This window comes from Urocampus carinirostris, chromosome 18, assembly GCF_059441175.1.
Source record: "Urocampus carinirostris isolate Australia breed hairy pipefish chromosome 18, RoL_Ucar_1.0, whole genome shotgun sequence".
Classification (NCBI taxonomy): Eukaryota; Metazoa; Chordata; class Actinopteri; order Syngnathiformes; family Syngnathidae; genus Urocampus; species Urocampus carinirostris.
Window position 1 is genome coordinate 1,246,319 of NC_142366.1, and position 24,743 is coordinate 1,271,061.

The following is a 24,743-nucleotide window of genomic DNA, read 5'->3' on the forward strand; positions in this document are numbered from 1 at the left end:
AAATAATCTATTCAAAAGCAAATATGAAAAAATATAACATCTAGAAAGATTTGTGAATGTATATTTATTCATAAATGAAAAAAAAATTGGATAGATCTCCAGGGTAGGCCTATTGATCAATTATTTTACCCCACTCCGGCCCTCGACTTTATATAGTGCGCTAGAAAAATGGCAAACAGACTTTGAGACCATACTTGAAATGACGACCTCTATGATTTAATAATGTCCAGTATACAGTGTACAGTGCACGGGACTGCATCACCTTGTCCATGAATACATAATAAATTATTCCATATTGTCTCTGAGCTGGCAGCACGGTGGCGCAGTAGTAAGCGCGTGTGCGGCACAGATTTCAAAGTCTTGAAATCAAACCTCCTGTGTGGAGTTTGCATGTTTTCCCCGTGCTTGCGTGGGTTTCCTCCGGGCAATCCGTTTCCCTCCCACATTCCAAAAACATGTATGTCAGGTTAATTGGCCGGTCCAAATTGTCCCTAGGTGTGAATGAGCAAATGAGTTGTCTGTCCCTGTGTGCCCTGCGACTGGCTGGCAACCAGTTCAGGGTGTCCCCTGCCCACTGCCCTAAGATAGCTGGGATGGGCTCCAGCACCCAGCGACCCTACTGAGGATAAGTGGTGCAGATAATGGATGGATGGATGTCTGTGAGCTTCCTTTCAATGTTTCTCTTGTTCTGTTGTGCTGCTTCCAGCTGTGTGGTTTCTTTTTTTAGTTTTAACCAATGACATTTCAGCCAATTTTCCCAGGGTTAGAAGTATGCCTGAAGGCCTTAACAATCAGTTGTGCAGGCCCTGAAGCATAAAAAAGTGTCAACAAAGCAGATGGTTTAGCCAATCAGATTCCGTGTTGGCAAAGCAGAGCCTTGTGAAACGTCTGTTGCTTCACAAACTACTATTGGCTATTGGGCAGTAATGGAATTATCCCAACAAAATTGTGAATAAAGAATCTATGTATCCACTGCTTCTGTCAAAAAGACTTTTTCAGCCTAAATCATGTAAAAACCTGCCAGAAATTTGACATGACAAGCTGGACTTTCAGCATTAACATTAAGAGCAATTTTAAAAACTTCTTGACTTGACTGAAAAGCACGAAAAATCTGTATGACAGAGTAATTGAAAAATTTTGGAGGAAAAAAAGCAATTGATGTGCAAAATGTGGCTGTAATCCTAAATAATAGTGCAGTTTTATGAGGTTATCATAGATGCTTTGTATATGTCACAAGCAGTGTTTTATAGCCATAGAATAGTAGTCAAGTCAAGTCATTTTTATTTGTATGGCCCTAAATCATGAAGAGTCTCAAAGGGCTTCACAGATTACTACACTATATTACACAGACTATTTTTCAGCCGACGAGAAGAGTACGTGTTTTCCGCACTATAAGGCGCACCGGGTTATAGGGCGCACCCCGAAAAAATAGTTTTTGGTCCTATTTTTGACATACATAAGACGCACCGGATTATAAGGCGCTACAATGGGAACGTGGACAAAACAGTCAGATAGTTCAGTCAAACTTATTATCCCCCTTAACATTCCCAAAGCTTCCAAAGACGCAAATACGTGTCGAGAACACGTGCGGATGCGGTGTCCGTACGATGTCACTCAAATCCATCGTTCCAAATATCATTCGGAAGGTTAAAGTCTTGGGATTCAAGAAATGCCAACCATTCCTTAGTTTCTATTTTCTTTTTCGCTCGCAACTTTACTGTGCATATGACAATAAACACTTGGAATTGAGTTTCATTTAAAAATAGACACTCCATTCCATCCATTATCTGCACCGCTTATCACAGAAACATCGAGTTCAGTCTGAAACAAGATACAGGGATAATATACAACCCGGAGTAGCTCACCGAAGTCGTTGTGTTCATAATAATGTGCAGCCAATGTCCTCTTATATCCGTGAGTGTAGTAAATCCAGGAGAGTAAAATATTTACAAATACAGTACAGAATAGTAAAATACTGTTTCCTCCCCCGCCGTAGTTTGACCTAACATGCGATTCACATTCATCTTTTTTGGCCAATTGCAGGCTTTGTTTTGCCGTTTAAGCCAATGCCAGCATGTAAATGATAAAAAGGATCTGCCCCTTGACCTCCGAATAACTTTAGCCAATAGTGATCGATTCAACTGATGATTGACACATCTTTTTCGGCCAATTGCAGGCTTTGTTTTGCCGTTCAAGCGAATGCCAGCCTGTAAATGATAAAAAGGATCCGCCCCTTGACCTCCGAATAACTTTAGCCAATAGTGATCGATTCAAATGATGATTGACACATTGGTTAGCCAATGAAACGCCGGTAAATAAATCCTAGCATACACCGCGTATTACTTGGCGTTCGGGGGAAAATCGAGTCGGCGGCTGCAAGTTAGTTGGAAGACTTTGCGATTAATGTTGATCCATAAATAAGGCGCACTGTATTATAAGGCGCATGGTCAGCTTTTGAAAAAAATAAAGGCTTTTGGTGCGCCTTATAGTGCGGAAAATACGGTAGGTTATTCATATGCTATGGAGTAGAAGTGAGTTTTAAGCTTAGATTTAAACATGTCCACTGAGGTTGCAGATCGGATCTCAGGGGGAAGAGCATTCCACAGCACCGGTGCCCGGATGGAGAACGCTCTCGAACCAGCAGAACACTTCTTTGCTCTTGGGATCACCAGAAGACCGGCACTCTCAGAACGTAGGCTTCGGACCGGGACATAGGGGGAAATCAGATCTGAAAGATAAGAGGGAGCAAGTCCATGTATGATTTTGTATAATACTAAGAGAACCTTGAAATCACATCCAAGGCTAACTGGGAGCCAATGCAGGTTAGCCAAAATCGGTGTTATGTGATCGTACTTTTTTGTCCTAGTTAAAAGCCTCGCTGCGGCATTTTGTACCAGCTAAAGAGACTTGATTCTAGACTTTGGGAGAACAGAGAGTAGTGCATTACAGTGATCGAGATGGGAGGTAACAAACGCATGAATTATGATTTCCGCATCCGACTGAGACAGTATTGAACGGATTTTAGCAATGTTACGAAGATGGAAGAAAGCGGTTCTAGTAATTTTCTTTACATGCGTTTCAAAGGATAGATCAGGGTCAAATATGACACCTAAATTTTTAACTGAGTCACTCTGTGTGATGTGACATTTGTCAATGTTCACAGCAGTTTTTGAGAATAAGTCACGGCATTTAGATGGACCAATGACTAACATTTCGGTCTTTTCAGAGTTAAGACGCAAGAAATTGAGTGACATCCACTCTTTTATCTCAATGAGGCAGGCCTCCAAATTTCCACAGTTTAGTGTGGGAGATTCCTCCAACGGAAGATATAGTTGAGTGTCGTCTGCGTAGCAGTGGAAGCTGATATTGTACTTGCGAATAATATCACCTAATGGAAGCATGTAAATGCTGAAAAGAAGGGGGACAAGCACTGAACCCTGCGTAACACCACAGGTAACATTAAAGGGCTCAGATGTCATTTTGCCATATTTAACACAGTGCGTCCTATCTGAGAGGTAGGATCTGAACCACGAGAGGACGGTTCCTGAGAGACCAATCCATTTTTTCAACTGTTCTAGTAGGAAATCGTGGTGCACTGTGTCAAAAGCAGCACTAAGATCCAGCAGCAGCAAAAGTGATGAAGCGCCAGAATCCATTGCCAGTAGGAGATAATTTGTTACCTTGGTCAGAGCTGTCTCAGTAGAGTCGTCAGCCCTGAATCCTGATTGCATGGATTAAAAAAGGTTATTCTCGGATATGAAATCATTCAGCTGCTGTGCCACTACTTTTTCAAGTACTTTAGAAAGGAAAGGTAGGTTTGACACAGGTCTATAATTATATAAGTTTTCTGGATCAAGGTTGGGTCGTTTCAGTGTGGGTTTAATAACGGCGGACTTAAAAGCTGCTGTAACTACACCTGAGGAGAGTGATATGTTTATAATATTTAGAACTGAAGGTCCAAGGACGCCAAAAAGACTTTTAATAAGTGAACCTGGGAGCGGGTCGAACTGGCAAGTTGTCGGTTTGGCCGCATTCACCACCTTTTTGAGATCATCAAGTGACAGTTCACTAAAACTGGACAATTTCCCTGGACAGCCACCCTGTCGTGCATCTGTAGATTTCAGCCCTTTAATATGTGTGGTATTAATAATGTCTTTAGCAATTTCTTCCTGTATGCATTGAATCTTCTTAGTAAAGAAGACCATTAAGTCATGAGCAGAGTGCGTCGAACTATCTGCGATAGTCTGTTGCCTTGTAAGCGATGCTACAGTGTCAAAAAGGACTTTGGGATTGTTCTTTTGAGACGCAATCACCTTCGAAAGGTAGGCCGATTTTGCAGAGGCAAGGGCCGCTTTATCCTTTAACAAGCTGTCACACCAGGTTTGATGGAAAACCTCAATCTTGGTAGCGCGCCATTTTCTTTCCAATTTCCTGCATTCTTGTTTAAGGGTTCTAGTTTCATCAGTAAACCAAGGCGTGCGTCTTTTAGGACGTGATTTAAGCTTTATGGGCGCTATTGAATCCAGGACACTAGCCAGGGTAGTATTGAACTCATTCATGAGTGAGTCAATCGAGCCATTGTATGAAGGAAAGGACGCAACTGCTTCAGGAAGGAGTTCAAAGAGCTCAGAAACTGTGCCAGTGCTTATATTGCGTCAGCTAAATCCTTCAGCTTTTTTAGCACTACATTTAGCTAACACCTCAAATGTAACTAAACAATGATCCGAGATAACGGTAGTACACGGTAACACCAAAATATTTGAGGTTAAAACTCCTCGAGTCAGAACCAAGTCTAGCGTGTTTCCATCTTTATGGGTTGGCAAATCAACCAGTTGATTACAACCAAATGCATCAATTAGAGACCGAAACGCAACAGTAAGTGAACTGAGTGGGGAGTTCATATGAATGTTAAAGTCCCCCATAATTATAATTTTGTCTGCATAGGTTACTAGTTCAGACAAAAGTTCAGCAAATTCGTCTAAGAAAGTTGTGTATGGCCCAGGTGCGCGATAGATAGTTATTACATAAATTGACAATAGAGAGGACCGCATCACAAGAGCCTCAAATGCCTTGTAATTATTAGAGGTACGAGGATTAAATTTGAGCGTTTTTTTCAGAAATGAGCGCGACACCGTCACCCTTTTTCAACATGCGTGCTACATGGCTATTCACGTAGTCTGGGGGTGAAGCATAATTTAGCGCTAAATACTCATCCGGGCGTAACCAAGTTTCACAAAGACCGTTACAGTTAAGTTTACGATCACGAATAATGTTATCAACAAGTAAAGCTTTAGGAGCAAGCGATCTAATATTTAAAAGACCAAATTTTAGCTTTTCTGAATCATTTGACTTTGTAGTCTTTGTAGTAATTGAGGGTTCAATTGATCCAGACGTAGCACTACTGAAGGCCTATCTGTGAAATGCAAAGTCTTCCACTGAGCTCCCTCCCATTCCATTGTTGGTGTCCAAAGCCTTAATGGAGGCGCGGTACAAGCAACTGCTCTGAAGATCAGACGACTGGGCCTATAACATCAGTTTTGAAAAGGGTTACTCCATTCACTATTGGTTGTTGTTGGCATAGACAAACAGCCTTATGTTCAACTTCTTGGATTTGGACTGAATATTTGGACAAATAAAAAAAAAGCGAAGAGAGCAGTCCAGTAACAAATTAGAAGGAGGGGAGAGAAAAATGAGGAACAAAACTATAATCTTGAAAAAATTCGGCAAAACTACGGTTGTCAAAATTCAGTTAGTCTAAAACAAATCAACATGTATACTCAGACAGGAGATGTAACTTCAAAGGCAAACAACAACCCAAAATCTTTTGCTGTGGGCACTGTTCTTTGATACTAAACTCTTGATTAAAGTCAGTTACGGTTGAACAGGTATGTGGTCCTCCAGTTTGTCTGTCTTTTGACACCCTCTGGAGAACAGTGGCTTCTGAATCCTAGCATTTTTTAATATTTTCTAATGTTTAAAGATATTTAGAATTAATATAAAATTACTCAGCGGTGCGACGGATGAGTGGTTAGCACAGTTCTGAGGTCATGTGATCAAATCCAGCTACCAGTCTTCCTGTGCAAAGTTTGCATGTTCTCCACGTGCTTGCGTGGGTTTCCTCCGGGCACTCCGGTTTCCTTCCACATTCCAAAAACATCCATGTTAGGTTGACAGGCCGGTCCAAATTGTCTCTAGGTTTGAATGAGCGAGTAAGTTGTCTGTCTCTGGGTGCACTGCAACTAGCTGGCAACCAGTTCAGCTAAGATTGGCTCCAGCACCCCCACGACCCTACTGAGGAAATGCGGTGCAGAAAATGTATGGATGGGTTAAATGACTCGCAATACCCTTTTGGTTTTGATTTGAAAATAAGTTTCTAAAGTATGTAAGGCTTTTAATTGTTTTTGTGGCTCCAGGCAAATTTCGTTTTCATTTTGTATTTTATTATGGCGCTCTCGAAATTTTGGTGACGCTTTTTATAGATTTGATAGTGACGATGATGTGAACAGTTAATAGGTCAAAACAACGTCCAACAGTGCAGAATTATCGTCAAGATAACAACCTTGGCATCATAAGTAATCTCCTTTGCTGATCTTCAATAGAAAAAACACAACTACTTTTTGTTCGAACTCAAGCTTGACTAAAATGAAATACAAAGAAATGGGACTTGCAAAAGGCTATACAAGGAAATGAGAAACACAATCAATCCCAAGCCAAAACAATTGCCAAGACACACCACAGAAAGTGGTGACTTGATGAACCAGGCGGTAAAGAGATCACTGAACCATGAACTTAACTGGTCCTCTCTTCTGCAGTTTCAGTTCTCGTCATCGTGAACGGACATCGGCGCCGTAAGTCGCCACTCATCCTGGAGGAAGAACGCGACGTCCGAGAGAATATAGTCTGCTACGACGACGAGGGCGGCGGAGAGGAGGACACAGAGGCCTTCGACATGGTGACCTTGCGAAACCTCAAGGTCATGGGAGACCCTGGGGCACGAAGGGACGTCACGCCGGAAAGGCCTGTTTTCTTGCAGTACCCATCCAGCAAGGGGGGCCGGCGTACGACCTACAAGTCGCTCCCGGACAACGTAGTGTTCCGCGACTTTATCTGGGAGCGCTTGAAGGACGCCGACACGGACCCGACGGCACCGCCGTACGACTCTTTGCAGACGTACGCCTTTGAAGGTAGTGGCTCGGTGGCGGAGTCACTAAGCTCACTGGAGTCACTTAGCCCAGACTCGGACCAAAGTTATGATTACCTCGGCAACTGGGGGCCACACTTCAAGAAACTTGCCGACCTCTACGGCAATGCCGATGCCTCTGCAGGCGGTGGCTTCAGGAAGCCTTTGAACCTGGTCGGAGGGGCAGGACACTGACAAGTGACTCAACAATTTATTTGGTAATGATTTCGTCTGGGGCAGATTCAGAAGCGTAGTACATGGATTCTTTTAAGAAGCTGGCCGACCTCTAGGACACCGGCTCGGCGGTGGCAGGCCGCGCTTTCAGAATACCTTTGAACGTGGTCGGAGGGGTGGGACACTGATGGGCGACTTAATAATGCAATGCTTTGGTCAAAGTTAAGTATTTTTGCCTGTGTAGAATCAGTCCAGCTTTTTTTCCCTCTGTATTATCATCATTTATGCTTTATCTGTTTTCTCACATTTCTACATGCAACTGAATGCTTCTGCTATCATTTTCAACTGGCAGGAATTTGAATTTATTTTATTATTTTCGAAAAAATAAAATTGCTTTTAAGTCCAGTTGTCGAGTTGGCATGTGCATATTTGCTATTGTTAAGTTTTAACTTTAGTAGACACTTGTTCTGCCGCCTCCTCCTAAGCCTAATCTATTTTATTTATTCTTGAAGGTTAAACAAATATATAATGTGACTACATAAGTATTTTGCCAATTTATCCTAACATCAAAAACAACACGACAAAAAAAACAACAAAAATTACCCCAAAAATGACGGAAACGCGTTTAAAACACATCCATGCACATGACCAAAGAACAAACAATAAAAGGCCAAAACTGACGAAATAAAATTACACCAAATAACAAACCAAAAATACAGACAGAAAGAATGACAAGAAACCCAGACAAACTACCAACTAAAAAACACACCAAAAACATTAAAAAGAATTGCAAACAATGTTCACTACCTTGTTATCAATGACAATCAAGTGTTATGTCTGTTCATGACGCTAACTGCGTCAACAAGCAAAAACAGAACCTGACGCTTTCTTTATTTCTACTTTTTTTTCAAGTATTTGTCACGCTGGAAAATGTAAATGTGACGCGGCGGACGTAAAAAGACAGAAAATGAAACGTCAGCTTGAATGCAAGATGGCAGTAAGCTCTTTATGTGGGCACAAGAAAGAGTTTTCCTCGCCAAGGTCGTAAAAACGTCCCAAGATGAGCGCAGCTCGCAGATGTGCCACGGCAGATTTACGAGTATCGCAAACATCCAAGGAATCGTTAACAGAGGCAGGCAGCCGATACTTATGTTGCGACACATCGCTGGCCGGCACTACAGAAATGCCAAAATACTTGTCGCGAAAAGAAAGCTGACAGGTGTGGAGCTGTTCTGCCAAGACGGCTTTTGCACTCAAGTGCAGTCAGCGAAAGCCAACGTTGGGACTAACGCCTTGCATTTTAACGCCATCGTGAAACGGAATGACTTTTCTTGGTAACGAGTACTGTAATGTATCTTTCAACCCCTTAACGTTCCTATAAAATTGGCCTAAAATTCCGATCCAAGACGTACCCAAAGTAAATTGAATGCTGTTCCTAAATCGTGTGGAGAATATGGATGCTTTAGTTTTTTGTTTTTTGGAAGGTAACTCTCTGTCCCAAACTGAAATAAGCATTACAAGTTCTTCTAACATTAAATAATCTAATTTAGAACATGCAAAAATAGAAGATTTTTATTTTTTTGTAATCATGTGCTTGCAAAAGAGTGTGTCATGGGCAACTTAACTGGAAAAGAGCTGGGACGATAGCATGAAGCCTTACCTGGTCACAGATCAAATTTGATCACAATCTGAAAAACTAAACTTTGTATTTTACCATTTCTTCTAAAACTATGTCAAAATGTTTCCAAAAGTTGACATTTAGAGTCGACAGGTTTACAGCCCTAAAGCATTTGCAACCATGTATTTTACTTTGGCCAAATTCTATACTTTGTGAAAGAGTTGTAAATGTTTGACTTCTTTTTCCAGAAGTAAATTTATCTTGCATATTTGCGCGTGCTAATGTAGAGGCTAAATGTATTGGAATTCATCTGAAGAGTCTGTTTATTTTAACAGGGGAGTTATCGAGCGAAACAGAAGACTACAAAAAGGATCATCAAATGATGGATAAATTCTTTTAGGAGGATTTTTTTTAATCTGTCGGCATTATAGTGTGTTGGAGTAAATAATTTACTCTCATGAATATAACCATGCCATGTTAGTGTATAACAATTTTATCAGCTCACTACATCATACCAGCTCGGTAGCCTAGATGGTAGGGCGCCCGCTCCAAGACTGGGAGGTTGCTGGTTCAAGCCTCGGCTGAGTCATACCTAAGACTTACAACATTGGTACTCATTGCCTCCCTGCTTGGTGCTCGGCATCAAGGGTTGGAATTGGGGGGTTTGGTCACCTAATGACTCCCAAGCTCTTTATGTGGGCACAAGAAAGAGTTTTCCTCGCCAAGTTCGTAAAAACGTCCCGAGATGAGCGCAGCTCGCAGATGTGCCACGGCACATTTACGAGTATCGCAAACATCCAAAGAATCGTTGGGTCTAAAATGGCGGCGCCCTGTTTGGCTGCGGCTGCATCGGCTCGCTACAGTTTAACTGTACGGGTCAGGTGTATCGACATTTCGTTCATTGTGCATGGTTACAAAGAATGCCAATAAAAGTAAATTCTATTCTATTCTATTCTATTCTTCTATAAGAGCACTTGATTGGTGACCTATAGTTACAGTTTTCAGGTATCTGGTTTCAGACTGATCGTGATGTTTCTGTTAATGAGCACAGGCCAAGTCAAGTCAAGTCATTTTTATTTGTATAGCCCTAAATCACGAAGAGTCTCAAAGGGCTTCACAGATTATTACACTATATTACACAGACTATTTTTCAGCCGACGAGAAGAGTAGGTTATTCATATGCTATGGAGTAGAAGTGAGTTTTAAGTTTAGATTTAAACATTTCCACTGAAGTTGCAGATCGGATCTCAGGGGGAAGAGCATTCCACAGCACCGGTGCCCGGATGGAGAACGCTCTCGAACCAGCAGAACACTTCTTTGCTCTTGGGATCACCAGAAGACCGGCACTCTCAGATCGTAGGCTTCGGACCAGGACATAGGGGCAAATCAGATCTGAAAGATAAGAGGGAGCAAGTCCATGTAAGATTTTGTACAATACGAAGAGAACCTTGAAATCACATCTATGGCTAACTGGGAGCCAATGCAGGTTAGCCAAAATCGGTGTTATGTGATCGTACTTTTTTGTCCTAGTTAAAAGCCTCGCTGCGGCATTTTGTACCAGCTGAAGAGACTTGATTCTAAACTTCGGGAGACCAGAGAGTAGTGCATTACAGTAATCGAGACGGGAGGTAACAAATGCATGAATTATAATTTCCGCATCAGACTGAGACAGTATTGAACGAATTTTAGCAATGTTACGAAGATGGAAGAAAGCGGTTCTAGTAATTTTCTTTACATGCAGTTGAAAGGATAGATCAGGGTCAAATATGACACCTAAATTTTTAACTGAGTCACTCTGTGTGATGTGACATTTGTCAATGTTCACAGCAGTTTTTGAGAATAAGTCACGGCATTTAAATGGACCAATGGCTAACATTTCGGTCTTTTCAGAGTTAAGACGCAAGAAATTGAGTGACATCCACTCTTTTATCTCAATGAGGCAGCCCTCCAAATTTCCACAGTTTAGTGTGGGAGATTCCTCCAACAGAAGATATAGTTGAGTGTCGTCTGCGTAGCAGTGGAAGCTGATATTGTACTTGCGAATAATATTACCTAATGGAAGCATGTAAATGCTGAAAAGAAGGGGGACAAGCACTGAACCCTGCGGAACACCGCAGGTAACATTAAAGGGCTCAGATGTCATTTCACCATATTTAACACAGTGCGTCCTATCTGAGAGGTAGGATCTGAACCACAAGAGGACGGTTCCTGAGAGACCAATCCATTTTTCCAACTGTTCTAGTAGGAAATTGTGGTGCACTGTGTCAAAAGCAGCACTAAGATCCAGCAGCAGCAAAAGTGATGAAGCGCCGGAGTCCATTGCCAGTTGAAGATCATTTGTTACTTTGATCAGAGCTGTCTCAGTAGAGTGGTTAGCCCTGAATCCTGATTGCATGGATTCAAAAAGGTTATTCTCGGATATGAAATCATTCAGCTGCTGTGCCACTACTTTTTCAAGTACTTTAGAAAGGAAAGGTAGGTTTGACACAGGTCTGTAATTACTTAAGATTTCTGGATCAAGGTTGGGTCGTTTCAGTGTGGGTTTAATAACGGCGGACTTAAAAGCTGCTGGAACTACACCTGAGGAGAGTGATATGTTTATAATATTTAGAACTGAGGGTCCAAGGACGCCAAAAAGACTTTTAATAAGTGAACCTGGGAGCGGGTCGAACTGGCAAGTTGTCGGTTTGGCCGCATTCACCACCTGTTTGAGACATTTTGAAATGGTCATTATGTATTGAACTCAAAGAGCTTAAGCTTTCCACATATGTGTGGTATGATGTATTTCAGTGACTGGTAACATTGTGAAGACACCACATTTTACATCAATCGTCTGACATTTCGCCGGCGGGCCATTGGATTGTTAAGGGGTGAATAATAGGTTGTAACGTTATTGTCGTGACTACACATTGCTTTAATCTACTACATGTCCTCCAATGGCTAACTGTTCCACCTTCACTCGCGACGTAACTTTCCGAAATATACACCACAGAGAAGGTTTCCTACAGCTTACACAGGGGTCTCAAACTCAATTGAGTCGGGGGCCGCTGAAGCTATGATCCGTGTGAGGTTGGGCGAAATGGGGTTTTCCAAAGAACAGCGCTAATAAAAACATTCTGCAACTCCTAAAGGGACTGTGTTTTATCTTTGTCCTCTAGATGTCACTGTCTTGTGTAGTGCAACCAAAAAATTAGTCCTAGGATGACTTCAAACTGCAGAGACCGAAAGTGAGGAAAAAGTACCCTTTTTCTTCCCATTTTACGCAACTTTTCACAAAGAATGACAAAAAAGTTGAACGGATTTTTTTATCAAAAGGAATAGGGAAAAATAAATAAGAAAATAAGGCAAAAAAGGAATACGAAATAAAGAGAAAATTAGGGGAAAAGAAAGCAACAAGGAAAATTGAGAGAAGAGAGAAAAATAATCTCTTTTCAAGCACTTCACACTAAATTCAAACATTTTCCTGACCTTGAAAAGACAACATTAAAATTCAAGCATTTTGAAGGATTTAAAGATTTTCACACGAATTGGTTCAGCCGTTTCAGAGTCTAAAAGTCACATAAAAACACAGACTTTTGAGGGATATATGGCGTATCAGATGATAGTGCACACTTTCAAATTTCTAGCCAGTTTGGGGATTTTATGTCAAGTCAAGTCAAGTCAAGTCAAGTCAAATTTATTTATATAGCCCTTAATCACAAAAATGTCTCAAAGGACTGCACAGGATTACAGTTACAAAATTACACAATTACCTGATCTTAAACCAGCATGTGTGACTTGTAGTCCTGAAATTACGGTAATCAATTCCCAATGGCAATGAGGCTCCAATTTTAAGTGTGTACTTTCTTTGGGTTGCAGAACTCAATGTCAACACGCCGCATGTGTACTCTCAACTACAACACGTCCGCTAGCCCCGCTTAGCATTCCGGTGCAGATCTTTTCCAAAAGGTTAGCAAACCTCATTAGACATTTCAAAAGGTCTCTTGGTTATTAATGAGGTGCCGCAATGGCCGACGCTTCCGCAAACATGAGGACCGGTGTTAGGAAGGCAATCACTTTTCTCGGTAACGCGTGATTAGAAAAACTTTTGTAACTCAGTGTCATTGCGACATAGTGTGCTACTCTGTTACTTTGTCAAAAGCAGATAATTAATTACAACATATTTTTCTACTTGAGGGTTCCTCCCTTGATCAAGAAGTAGCATACAATCCTTAGTCCTCCAGCTACACAAGGCTAATCACAACATTTGTTGGGTATTTATATGTACCGACAAAATACAACTGAAAACAGTTAAAGTGGCGCCGTCTAAATTGCTTAAGTTCTCCCTACTGATATTCTCTCCTCCATATATACAGTGCATCCGGAAAGTATTCACAGCGCTTCACTTTTTCTACATTTTGTTATGTTACAGCCTCATTCCAAATTGTATTAATTTAATCTCTTTTTTCAAAATTCTACACAAAATACTCCATATGACAATGTATAAAGTTTTTTTTTTTACCTTTTTTGAATTTATTAAAAATAGAAAACTAAGAAATCACATTTACATAAGTATTCACAGCCTTTGCTTAATACTTTGTTGATCCACCTTTGGCAGCAAATACAGCCTCAAGTCTTTTTGAATATGATCCCACAAGTTTAGCACACCTATCTTTAGGCAGTTTTGCCCATTCTTCTTTGCAATAAGTCTCAAGCTCAATCAGGTTGGATGGGAGCCGTTTGTGCACAGCCATTTTCAGATCTCCCCAGAGATTTTCGATCGGATTCAAGTCTGGACTCTGGCTGGGCCACTCCAGGACATTCACAGAGTGGTTCTGAATCCAATCTTTTGAGATCTTGGCTGTGTGCTTTGGGTCGTTGTCCTGCTGAAAAATGAACCTTCGCCCCAGCCTGAGGTCAAGAGCGCTCTGGAGCAGGTTTTCATCCAGGATATCTCTATGTATTGCTGCATTCATTTTTCCTTCTATCCTGACTAGTCTGCCAGTTCCTGCTGCTGAAAAACATCCCCACAGCATGATGCTGCCACCACCATGCTTCACTGTAGGAATGGTATTGGCCTGGTGATGAGCGGTGCCTGGTTTCCTCCAAACATGGCGCCTGGCAGTCACACCAAAGAGTTCAATCTTTGTCTCATCAGACCAGAGAATTTTGTTTCTCATGGTCTTAGAGTCATTCAGGTGCTTTTTAGCAAATTCCAAACGGGTTTCCATGTTCCTTTTACTAAGAAGTGGCTTACGTCCGGCCACTCTACCATACAGGCCTGATTGGTGGATTGCTGCAGAGATGGTTGTCCTTCTGGAAGGCTCTCCTCTCTCCACAGAGGAACGCTGGAGCTCTGACAGAGTGACCATCGGGTTCTTGGCTCCCTGACTAAGACCCTTCTTCCCCGATCGCTCAGTTTAGAAGGCCGGCCAGCTCTAGGAAGAGTCCTGGTGGTTCCAAATGTCTTCCATTTACGAATAATGGAGGCCACTGTGCTCATTGGGAGCTTCAAAGCAGCAGAATTTTTTTTGTATCCTTCCCCAGATTTGTGCCTCAAGACAATCCTGTCTCGCAGGTCTACAGACAGTTCTTTTGACTTCATGCTTGGTGTTTGTGCTCTGACATGCACACTCAACTGTGGGACCTTGTATAGACAGTTGTCTGCCTTTCCAAATCATGTCCAATCAACTGAATTTACTGCAGGTGGACTCCAATTAAGCTGTAAAAAGATCTCAAGGATGATCAGTGGAAAAAAGATGCACCTGAGCTCAATTTTGAGCTTCATGGCAAAGGCTGTGAATACTTATGTAAATGTGATTTCTTAGTTTTCTATTTATAATAAATTCAAAAAAAGTAAAAAAAAACGTTTTCACATTGTCATAATGGAGTATTTTGTGTAAAATTTTGAGATAAGAGATTAAATTAATACAATTTGGAATGAGGCTGTAACATAACAAAATGTGGAAAAAGTGAAGCGCTGTGAATACTTTCCGGATGCACTGTACTTACTAGAGGTTGGCTGATTATAGGGAAGGCCAATTGGAATTTGACAGATATCGGTATCGGCTTCCTTTTTTGCTAATTATTAATAAGTCACAGATGCTGCCTGAGACTCTATCTCTCTTACTCCTAAACAACCTTCTTCCCTCAACTAGATCTACAAATAATTACACACAACACATAATAGCAGTTGAATTAATAGTTTTATTGTCATTATACAACGAAATTGGAGGAAATCTATCAAAAGCCCACGCAGCTACGGGTATGAGAGGAAAGCCTCCACTTTCTTCAAAATAAAACCACCCGTAATGTAGTGGTTTCCCACGAGTTGTGGCTGCAGGCCATCAATTTCATAGCTAAAGGACCTGGCGTTTGCAAGATACAGGGTCTGTAGTGGTGGCTTTGGAGAGTTGTTAGCCTAGGCGTTAGCAGTAGGCCGGCCCTGCAGCACCGCTCGTGTCATCTCCCATAGGCCACCCAAGTCGCTTCTGGAACTTTATAATAATACGGCAAAAAAACTGCTGGTGTTTAGCATTTTTTTACATTCCTTTGACTTTCCTTAGAGTCTGATTTAATTGATGAGTTTCTTTTCAAAGTAACGAGCTGCTAAAAGCTCGCTGTAACAGTGCGCCGAGTTTGTTTTGATTCGGAGATGTATACTGCGCATGCCCACCCAAGCTGTTTGACTGAAGGTATACACAAGCTTATAACGACGAAGCGTACAGTCAACTCAGCTTAGCACGTCGCGCACTCAGTCATACCCACAGACAGCCACACCCACCCAAATAGACTGCTCTACAATGCACGATGCAATGATATTAATGAGAATCAATCAAATGGCCATGCATATGTGCGTAAATGTCTTTAATTTGATTGGGTTATTCTCAATATGAGTAAGTGTGAAGCACAATGTAAAGCGCTTTGGGAGGTCTTCAGTGACTTTAAAGGCGCTATATAAAGGCGGCTCATTTACCATTTACCATGATAACAACGTCGATATCAATTCATTTGAATATCCGCGAATAAGTAAACCATTAATAACAAAAGCACAAGGTAGCGAGGGGTCTCTTTTTTTACAACTATAAAATACTGGTAGTTTCTATGTGCACCAGTAGCGAATGGTAGGCAGCGTGTGGGGGAGGGGGCGTGGCTAATACAGGGACAACAAACTCAAAGGCCCAAATGAGAGCACATAATCTACAGTAATAGAGTGCCGCTATAAATAATGCCTGCAGAAAAAAAAATACTGGGCAGTACCCAGATATGGAGAAAGATATCTTCAAGTAGTTTATGCCCAGAACCAAAATGTATATATAGTGTACTTGCTGTGTTAGTTTCCAAGCTCTCTGATGGCACAAACCAAGAAAAATGAAAATTGTTCACTGCTTCCACAGCTTGGTGTAAATGTATTTTATGATGTTACTATTTTTAGGCAGCTTTAGTTGGCCGGCTTCAGTGAGAGTATATATGGCAATCTGTCACTAGATAGTTAATTTCAGAATACCACCATACTTTTTGGTGCCAGTAATTTGGGGGGTATTGCATTTACTTTTTTCAGAAACACACCCAACACTGACATTGGCTGGTTCTGGATAGCTGTTTCCTTATTGAAATATGCCACCATATTGTCATTGTTATGTATTTTTTTTCATTAATAACTTCTTCATTTATTTAGTCATAATTATCAATTTCAGTTCATAAGAATGTTTAAACAAGCACATTCCTAAAAAGATCACATTAACTTAAGCTCAGCTTTTGTCCATTATACAACAATACAATTTATTTTCCCATCATGGATTGCACGGCTTGAGTAAGATTTCCCTTGAAGCAGTCATCAGTAGATTAGTGCTCCATTAAACTGTATGTTTGACTTATAGACTGCCTTCTTTGTATTAGAATGATGGTAAAACTTATCAGCCTTGGCACAAGTAATTAGCTACAGACAGTAGTTCATTTATGGCAAGAATTTTCTGTAATAAAACCTTGGTCGGAAGTGCCCAACTGTTTTCAGCTTTTATTTTGAAAATATGCCTCCTTGGTTTTCGGATCCTAGGAACACATGAAGGAAAAAGCAACTCTTTAACAATGTCAATCCCCGTTGAACAAGAAGAAGAACAAGAAGAACAAAAAGAAAAACAAGAACAAGAACAAGCAGAAAAACAAGAAGAACAAGAAGAAGAACAAGAAGAAGAAAGAGAAGAAGAACAAGAAGAATGACAAGAAGAATAAGAAGAAGAACAACAAGAAGTACAAGAAGTACAAGAAGTACAAGAAGAACAAGAAGAACAACAAGAACAACAATAAGAAGAACAAGAAGAAGAAAAACAAGAAGAAGAAGAACAAGAAGAAGAAAAGAAACAAGAAGAAGTATGACAAAGAAGAAGAAGAAGAAGAACAACAAGGAGAACAAGAAGAAGAACAAGAAAGGAAACAAGAAGAAGAACACGACAAAGAGCAAGAAAAAGAAGAAGAAGAACAGGAAAAGAAACAAGACGAAAAACAAGAATAACAAGAAAAACAACAGGAAGAACAAAAGAAGAACAAGAAGAAGGACAAGAAGAAGAAAAAGAAGAGCATGAAGAGGAAGAACAAGAAGAGCAACAAGAAGAACAGAGGGAGCAAGGGAATGAAGACAAAAACGTTCTTCCTCAATGAGTGCTAGATTTTGTCGGGATGGGAAGCACTTAAGCAGCAAATCTCTGAGCCTTTTTTTCTTTCTCAACTTGATTTAATGAAGTGAGCTGGCAGCGAGGCTAACTTGTTTACATTGCAGAAATGGATTCGACAAGATGGCAAAGCCGTCTTTCCTTCCCTCATTTAATTAAATTCCATTACCATACATTAGTACCGATCGCTCAGACTTGAATAAATTACTAACGACAACTTATTAGTGCTCCGCTGTCAAACTTGATCCAGGCCAGAATGTCTTCCTTAATTTAGATCAGACCTTGTTTATTTATTTTACCAATCATAGCACCATTTCTGGTGTTTTTCAGGGATGTGTTTCGTACATTTCATTCTTGTACGTTGTAGTTTATTTGTTGTTGCACTGAAAAGCCGATATTTTGATAGACATTTTGGTGTGTCATGCATTCCAGTGTAAGGTTGCATCGTATGAAAAGGTTGTAATGAGTTAAAAGTTCAAGGAGGGGTGAAAAAAATAAATGTTATCACAATTTGGTAGAATAATAGTTTTTTGTAAAACATATTTACTTATTTTGTGCAGGATAATACATTAGTAGTAATATACTAAACAAACTGGTCTTTTTCCCTGCTTTTTTGTCTTTCCTTTTTTTCCTATTATTTTTTCTTCTTTTGTTTCTTTTCTCCTAGCTTTTCAATTATTTTTCTTGCTTTTTCCTTTTTTTTCTGCTTGCTTTTTTCTCTCTTTCCTTTATTTTATTTCTTTCTTTTGTTTCTGGTTTCTAGCCCTTTACTTTTGCTTGCTTCATTTTTTTCTTTTTTTTCTATCCTGTTTACCTTCTTAAGTTTTATTCTTTGCTTCTTTTTTTTAAAAAAAATACCAAGGTTTCTCTTTTTCTGCTTTATTGCTTTATTGTTTTTTCTACCTTTTATCTTTTTTCATTTTTTCTTTTGTTTTTCTTTTTTCCACCGTTTTTTTAGATGTCTCTCACCACTACATCCAGTTTTCTTTGGGTGGGCAGAGTGTGTCCATACATACGCATAACCCCTCCACCTGACAACTTATATTTTATTTTGTGAATGATGTTACATTAGTATTGGTGCTAACGGATGAAAGGGATGCGTTGGGAGCGCAAAACCCTAACCACTTGATTACTAGTTAATAGGGATGACATAAGAAAAAGCATTGCATTTTACCAAATTATCTCTGCACATGGTCGCATGCATGTGTTCACCAATGATTGTCACTTACAATACTCAGTTTGAGCTGAGATAAAGTCAAACAAAATTTGATACTCATTTTTGATAAAAATTAGTGTTATACACAGATAAATAAGGAAAATGTGATACAAACCAGAAATGCGGAATTGAAACTGAGGCAAGCAACAATGATTAGATCAGGATTAGACAGGTTAGCCCAGCGCAACCCCCCAAGAACTCAAAGGGACAAAGAGTCAAGGCCACAGTCTACAAGTGAACCTCGCTTTCCTCAGAAGACACTGTCCTGGTCCCTGACTCCGCGCCAAGGTGTCAGCCTAGCCCATGGAGACCTGACACCTGAGGCCAGACCGGAGACTGGACCGGAGGCAAGACCCGAGGCTGGATCCGAAGCTGGTCCCAAGGCCGGCTCTTCCCCAGGTTTGCCACACGACTCCAGCGAGCTGAGCGATCCGGCGGAGGATCCGGATCCTTCGTAGGCGAACGCGGTAGTGCGGTCCTGCAAAACCACATCCGACGCGGTGTCTGCCTCCTGTAGTCGCTCCAGAATGAATTGCCTGAAGACATCATCCCCTGGACCTACCAGGTCAGGTTCTCGCAGGGACATGCGCAGGCTGGCATGGACTTCCCCGCGCAGACGCATACCGTGGTGTGGCCGCAGTGGCACTGTAGCCCAAAGGCCTGGACCCTGGCACGGCTCCCGAACCCACCTCCGGACCCGCCCCTGGACGGACCGTTTGCCCGGTCTGGAGAACACCACCTTCTGGAGAACAGCATCGGGCGGCTCCAGTGCCTTTTCCCGCTTCTTCATTTTCCTGCGTCGCCACAGTAACAGCATGACGACGGACAAGCCTGAAGACATAGGAAGCCATCAGACCACAATGAAAATTCATTTAACTGAAGGACAGGTAAGTTCTCAAGCCCGAGCCCGGGTCCGAGCCAAATTTCGATCGTGGTCAAGCCTACAATATTAATCATTATTTTGGGTCCGGTCATTTCTTTTTTTATCTGTGCCTCTCTACAAATGCCACACGAGATTCTTGAGGAAGTACTGCTGCTGTGGTCTATGACATAATTTTTAACCCATGAAAATAATAAATATTACATTTTACTTTAAAGTGCCTTTCAGGGCACCCATGGTTGCTGTACACAGAATATGAAACAACAATAAAACAAGAATAAAACAGGCAAGTAATAAATACCAATAAAAAACAAAGTATAGTTGTTGTTTTTAACAGGGGTCGGTGTGGATTGTGAAGCAGATAATCATGAATAGATAGGCAAGTCTTGGGTTTTTAATCCTGATTTGAAAGTGGACATAGCGGCGGAATACCAGAGGACAGGTAGGAGTACCAGAGCTTGCTAGGCAGAGCAGCTGAAAGCTCTGCTCCCCATGGAGCTGAGACGGGCAGCAGAAGCAGTGATATGGAGGGAGGAGTAAGATCTGAGGGTGCGGGATGGCTCCTCCAAACATAAACAGAAGCAGCACATAATTTCTTTCTAAAGGAACTCTATCAGGCTTTGTTTTGTTATCATTCATCAACTCTACTCTGCAAGAGTCCTCACAAATAAAATCTAAAATTTGGGGTTTAGCGCGCTTTATCCTGCAGATCAAGTGAATTGGTCAGGCTGAACCTGGGTCGGGATTTAATACCTGCTTTGAGACCCTATCTTACCTCTGATCTGTAGTTTAGGGGTTGCCTGAATATTGGGACACAATTTCGGCGGTGATGCAAAAAACCTCCCGAGAGCTAATTTCCAAGGATGCCATTAGAAAGAAGAGTAAAGATGACATCTGATACAACAGAAATCCTACAAAAATCCATCTGCAAAAATCCTACAAAATTACTAAAAACACAACGACAGAAATACTTCAAAACTAAATATCAAATTTAGTGCTTAAGAAAGGGACCTTATGTATAATTTTGCTATAATTATGACCTTTTCAATACCAGTTTGATTTTAAAAAATATATATAAAGGAATATAACTTGATGTCTGCAAGGTGTGGCACCCCAAGGACCCATCCGAAAAGGCAAACTGCACTGGGCGTGCGGACACGACCTTTTATATTGGGCAAAGTCGTGAACCATTGCTACCTCTCAGTACATGCCCTGAATTCATTCAACTCCTGGAAGTGTTCACACTTCAGCCCAATCCAGTAATTGACAAGGGAGCAGTACTTTCCAGCTATCAATAGAGAAGAGGAGACAAGATGAGAGAAGAGGAAATAAAGGAGAAAATAGGAGAGAAGAGGAGGGAAGAGGAGAGATGACCTGGTTGATGAAGCGAATGTGCCTTTCCCTCCACCCCTCTGTGGTAAGTGGCCAGTGGCCGAATCCTTTTTGAAGTAAGGATTTCCTTTTTTTAGGAAAGACAAGGCAAACCCTGGTCTTCGGGAGCATTTGTGGAATTATTTGCTTTTGTTACTAACTGTTCACCCTCTCTGCCTAAGGTGTTCTCACCCCAGGAGGGGAAGAGTAAATGAGTGCAACGACCAAACAAGGCTTTGGCGACCACAGCAAGCCCACCTCCGTTTGGAGAGGAACCTAAGTAAGTTTCGGACATCACCCCCCATTTACACTAAATGTTTTTGCAGTTAATAAATTTCTCTTTCTGAAACCCTTTAAAACTGCCTCTTGGTTGTGTATATTCTCGAGTGTAAAACCTACTACCCCGGGTTGCCACAACGTGTATTTATTCATAAATGAGATATTGTCAAGGTGAGCCCCATTTTTTTAACCTAATGTGGCCCGACTCCAAATAGTTGCCCACCCGTGTCATACAGTTCAGGCCTGCCAAGGGTTTTAATCCGGTCCGCAGGACAACACTTAAAGAAGCACAAGATAAAAATAAGCTGCCGTTTTAAATAAGTCCGCTTCATTTTGCCCAAGCCAGGCACCACTCGCAAAACAACTATAGTGGTATTTTTCTCTCGCTCCTTTTTCTCACCATCTCTTTCTCCTTTTCACTCTCTGTTTCTCTTTTTCTTACTCTTTTCCTCACTATTTATCTTGTCTTTTGTCATTCACTCTCCCTTTTTTCTTTTTCTCACTTCATTTCTCTTTCTCATGCTTACTCTTGCTCTCACTCAATTTTTTTCTCTATTTCTTTTTTCAACTTTCTCTCTCCTTAAATCCTCTCGCTCTGTTTTTTCTGTCCATCTTACCTTTTCTCTCTCACTGTCCCCTGTGTTGTCTCTTTCATTTCTTTCTTTCTGTCTCCCTTAAACCTACTTGTCCGGACTCCGTGAGATTCTTCTTTTATATAGCATGTGGCCCAAGGCTAATATGAGTATGGCACCTCGGTCTAATGCGTAAAGCCGTTGTGTTAATAGGTATGCTGATTCTATAATCAGTGATTTGTGTCCCAATACAGTAAGACCTCGGTTATCACGGTTAATGGGGACCAAAACCACCCGCAATAAGTGAAAATACGGTGCATCATCAATGTTACTGCTGCTGGATCTCAGTGCTGCTTTTGATACTGTCGACATATTTATATTTTACTTCTTCGTCTGGAATGCATTGATATCTCAGAAACTGTACTCTCATGGTTTAGGTCCTACCTGTCAGACAGGATGCAATGTGTTAACTATGGCAATCTGACCTCTAAACAATCTAATATCCCCTGTGGTGTTCCACAGGGCTCTTTACTTGGCCCCCTTCTCTTTAGTATTTATATGATTCCACTTGGTGACATTATCCGCAAGTATAATATTAGTTTCCATTGCTATGCAGATGACACTCAACTCTATGTGCCACTGGAGACAACTGGACAGTTAAGTTGTAGAAATCTGGAGGCTTGCCTTACTGAGATTCAAAAATGGATGTCACTTAATTTTTTGCGCCTAAACCCAGAAAAAAATGAAATGTTGATTATTGGTCCAGCTCACTGTCGTGAGTTGTTTTCAAACACTACCCTGAACCTAGACAAATGTAATATCACCCATAGTGACTCGGTCAAAAATCTAGGTGTTATATTTAATCCTAATCTGTCGTTTCAGTCACACGTGAAAAATATTACTAGAATAACTTTCTACCACCTCCGTAATATTGCGAAGATTCATTCGATGCCTTCCCAATCAGATGCATGAGGTTTTAATTCATGCGTTTGTTACTTCTCTGCTTGATTACTGTAATGTATTGCTTTCTGGTCTCCCGATGTCTAGCATCAAAAGTTTGCAGCTGGTTCAGAATGCAGCAGCTAGACTTTTGACTAAGACCAAAAAGTTTGAGCATATTACTCCTGTATTGGCCAACTTGCACTGGCTCCCAGTACAATTAAGATTTGACTTTAGGGTTCTCTTATTAACATATAAATGTTTGCATGGACTTGCACCCTCTTGTCTCTCTGATTAGATTTCCCCCTATGTTCCTGCACGGAGTCTGCGCTCGGAAAATGCCGGTCTACCGGTGACTCCGAGAGCCAAAAAGTCTGCAGGCTTGAGAGCGTTCTCCATCCGGAGTACAGTAACTACAAGCCAAAATGAGTCACTCCTATGGAATGCCCTGCCTCCGGAGATAAGATCTGCAACCTCAATGGAAGTTTTTAAATCAAGGCTTAAGACACACTTCTATTCCAATGATTGATGCCCACCTCATATTCTGTATTGTCCTGTCTTTTTCCGACTGCCTGCCTGGTGGTGATACGAGGGAGAAGGACGATTTGAGATGAGTCAGCACACCAGTGTTTGACCTGAAGCATGTGAACGCCTGCATGGACCAGCTGGCAGAGACGGGAAGCTGCGTCGTGGCCGTCATAGACTTTCTGGACTAGTTTACAGGCTGGAGGCGTCGCTGCTGACATGCACTTTCTGGACAAATTTTCATGTTACCTAGTGTTTACTATGTTTTTGTACTGTACTGCTAAATGTAGTTCAACCTGGTCATCCAGAAAGGGGGATACCACTTGTGAGGTACCTTCTCTATGTTTCTCTTTTTCCTCACGCTGAGGTTTTTGAGTTTTTCCTTGCCTGCATGTTGGTTTAAGATCAAGTAATTGTGTCATTGTAATCCTGTGCAGTCCTTTGAGACATTTTGTGATTAAGGGCTATATAGATAAATTTGACTTGACTTTTTATATATTATATATACTGGACTGTCTCAGAAAATTAGAATATTGTGATAAAGTTCTTTATTTTCTGTAATGCAATTAAAAAAACAAAAATGTCATACATTCTGGATTCATTACACATCAACTGAAGCCTTTTATTATTTTAATATTGCTGAATTTGGCTTACAGCTTAAGAAAACTCAAAAATCCTATCTCAAAATATTAGAATATCATGAAAAAGTATACAAGTAGGCTATTCAACTAATCACCTGAATCATCTAATTAACTCGAAACACCTTGCGAGGGTTTCCTGAGCCTTAAAAACACTCAGCTTGGTTCAGTAAACTAAATCACAAGTATGGGGAAGACTGCTGATCTGACTGCTGTCCAGAGGACCATCATTGATACCCTCCATCAGGAGGGTAAGACACAAAAAGAAATTTCTCAAAGAGCATGCTGTTCACAGAGTGCAGTTTCAAAGCATATCCACAAAAAGTCTGTTGGAAGGGAAAAATGTGGCCGGAAACGCTGCACAACCAAGAGAGATGACCGCAGCCTTAACAAAATTATGAAGAAGAGCCGCTTCCAGAATTTGAGGGCGCTTCAAAGACAGTGGGCTGAAGCTGGAGTCCAGGTATCAAAAGCCACAGTTCACAAAAGTGTCCGGGAAATGGGCTACAATAGCCGTATTCCCATTGTCAAGCCACTTCTGAACTCAAGACAACGGAAGAAGCGTCTGACTTGGGCTATGGAGAAGAAGCACTGGACAGTTGCAGAGTGGTCCAAAGTCCTCTTTTCAGACGAAAGCAAGTTTTGCATTTCATTTGGAAGTCAAGGCGCCAGAGTCTGGAGAAAGGCTGGAGAAGAGCAAAAT

The 24,743-nt window shown here is 41.2% G+C and overlaps 2 protein-coding genes across 7 annotated transcripts in view; one reads left to right on the forward strand and one right to left on the reverse strand.

Annotated features, from left to right (window-relative positions):
• The window catches only part of cdh7a (cadherin 7a), a 101,154-nt gene extending 93,395 nt beyond the window's left edge, over nt 1-7,759 (forward strand). For both annotated transcript variants that reach the window (XM_088321960.1, XM_088321959.1), the window contains one exon: nt 6,813-7,759. In XM_088321960.1, coding sequence (XP_088178086.1) covers nt 6,813-7,375 — 563 coding nt within the window. In that variant the 3' untranslated portion in view covers nt 7,376-7,759. The remainder of the gene's footprint in view (nt 1-6,812) is intronic.
• A 7,379-nt stretch (nt 7,760-15,138) lies between these two features.
• LOC148347979 (cadherin-7-like) overlaps nt 15,139-24,743 on the reverse strand; it is a 69,861-nt gene continuing 60,256 nt past the window's right edge. For 4 of the 5 annotated variants that reach the window (XM_088322755.1, XM_088322756.1, XM_088322758.1 and 1 more), the window contains one exon: nt 15,139-19,667. In XM_088322755.1, coding sequence (XP_088178881.1) covers nt 19,087-19,667 — 581 coding nt within the window. In that variant the 3' untranslated portion in view covers nt 15,139-19,086. The remainder of the gene's footprint in view (nt 19,668-24,743) is intronic. The other variant, XM_088322757.1, reaches the window with a different exon arrangement.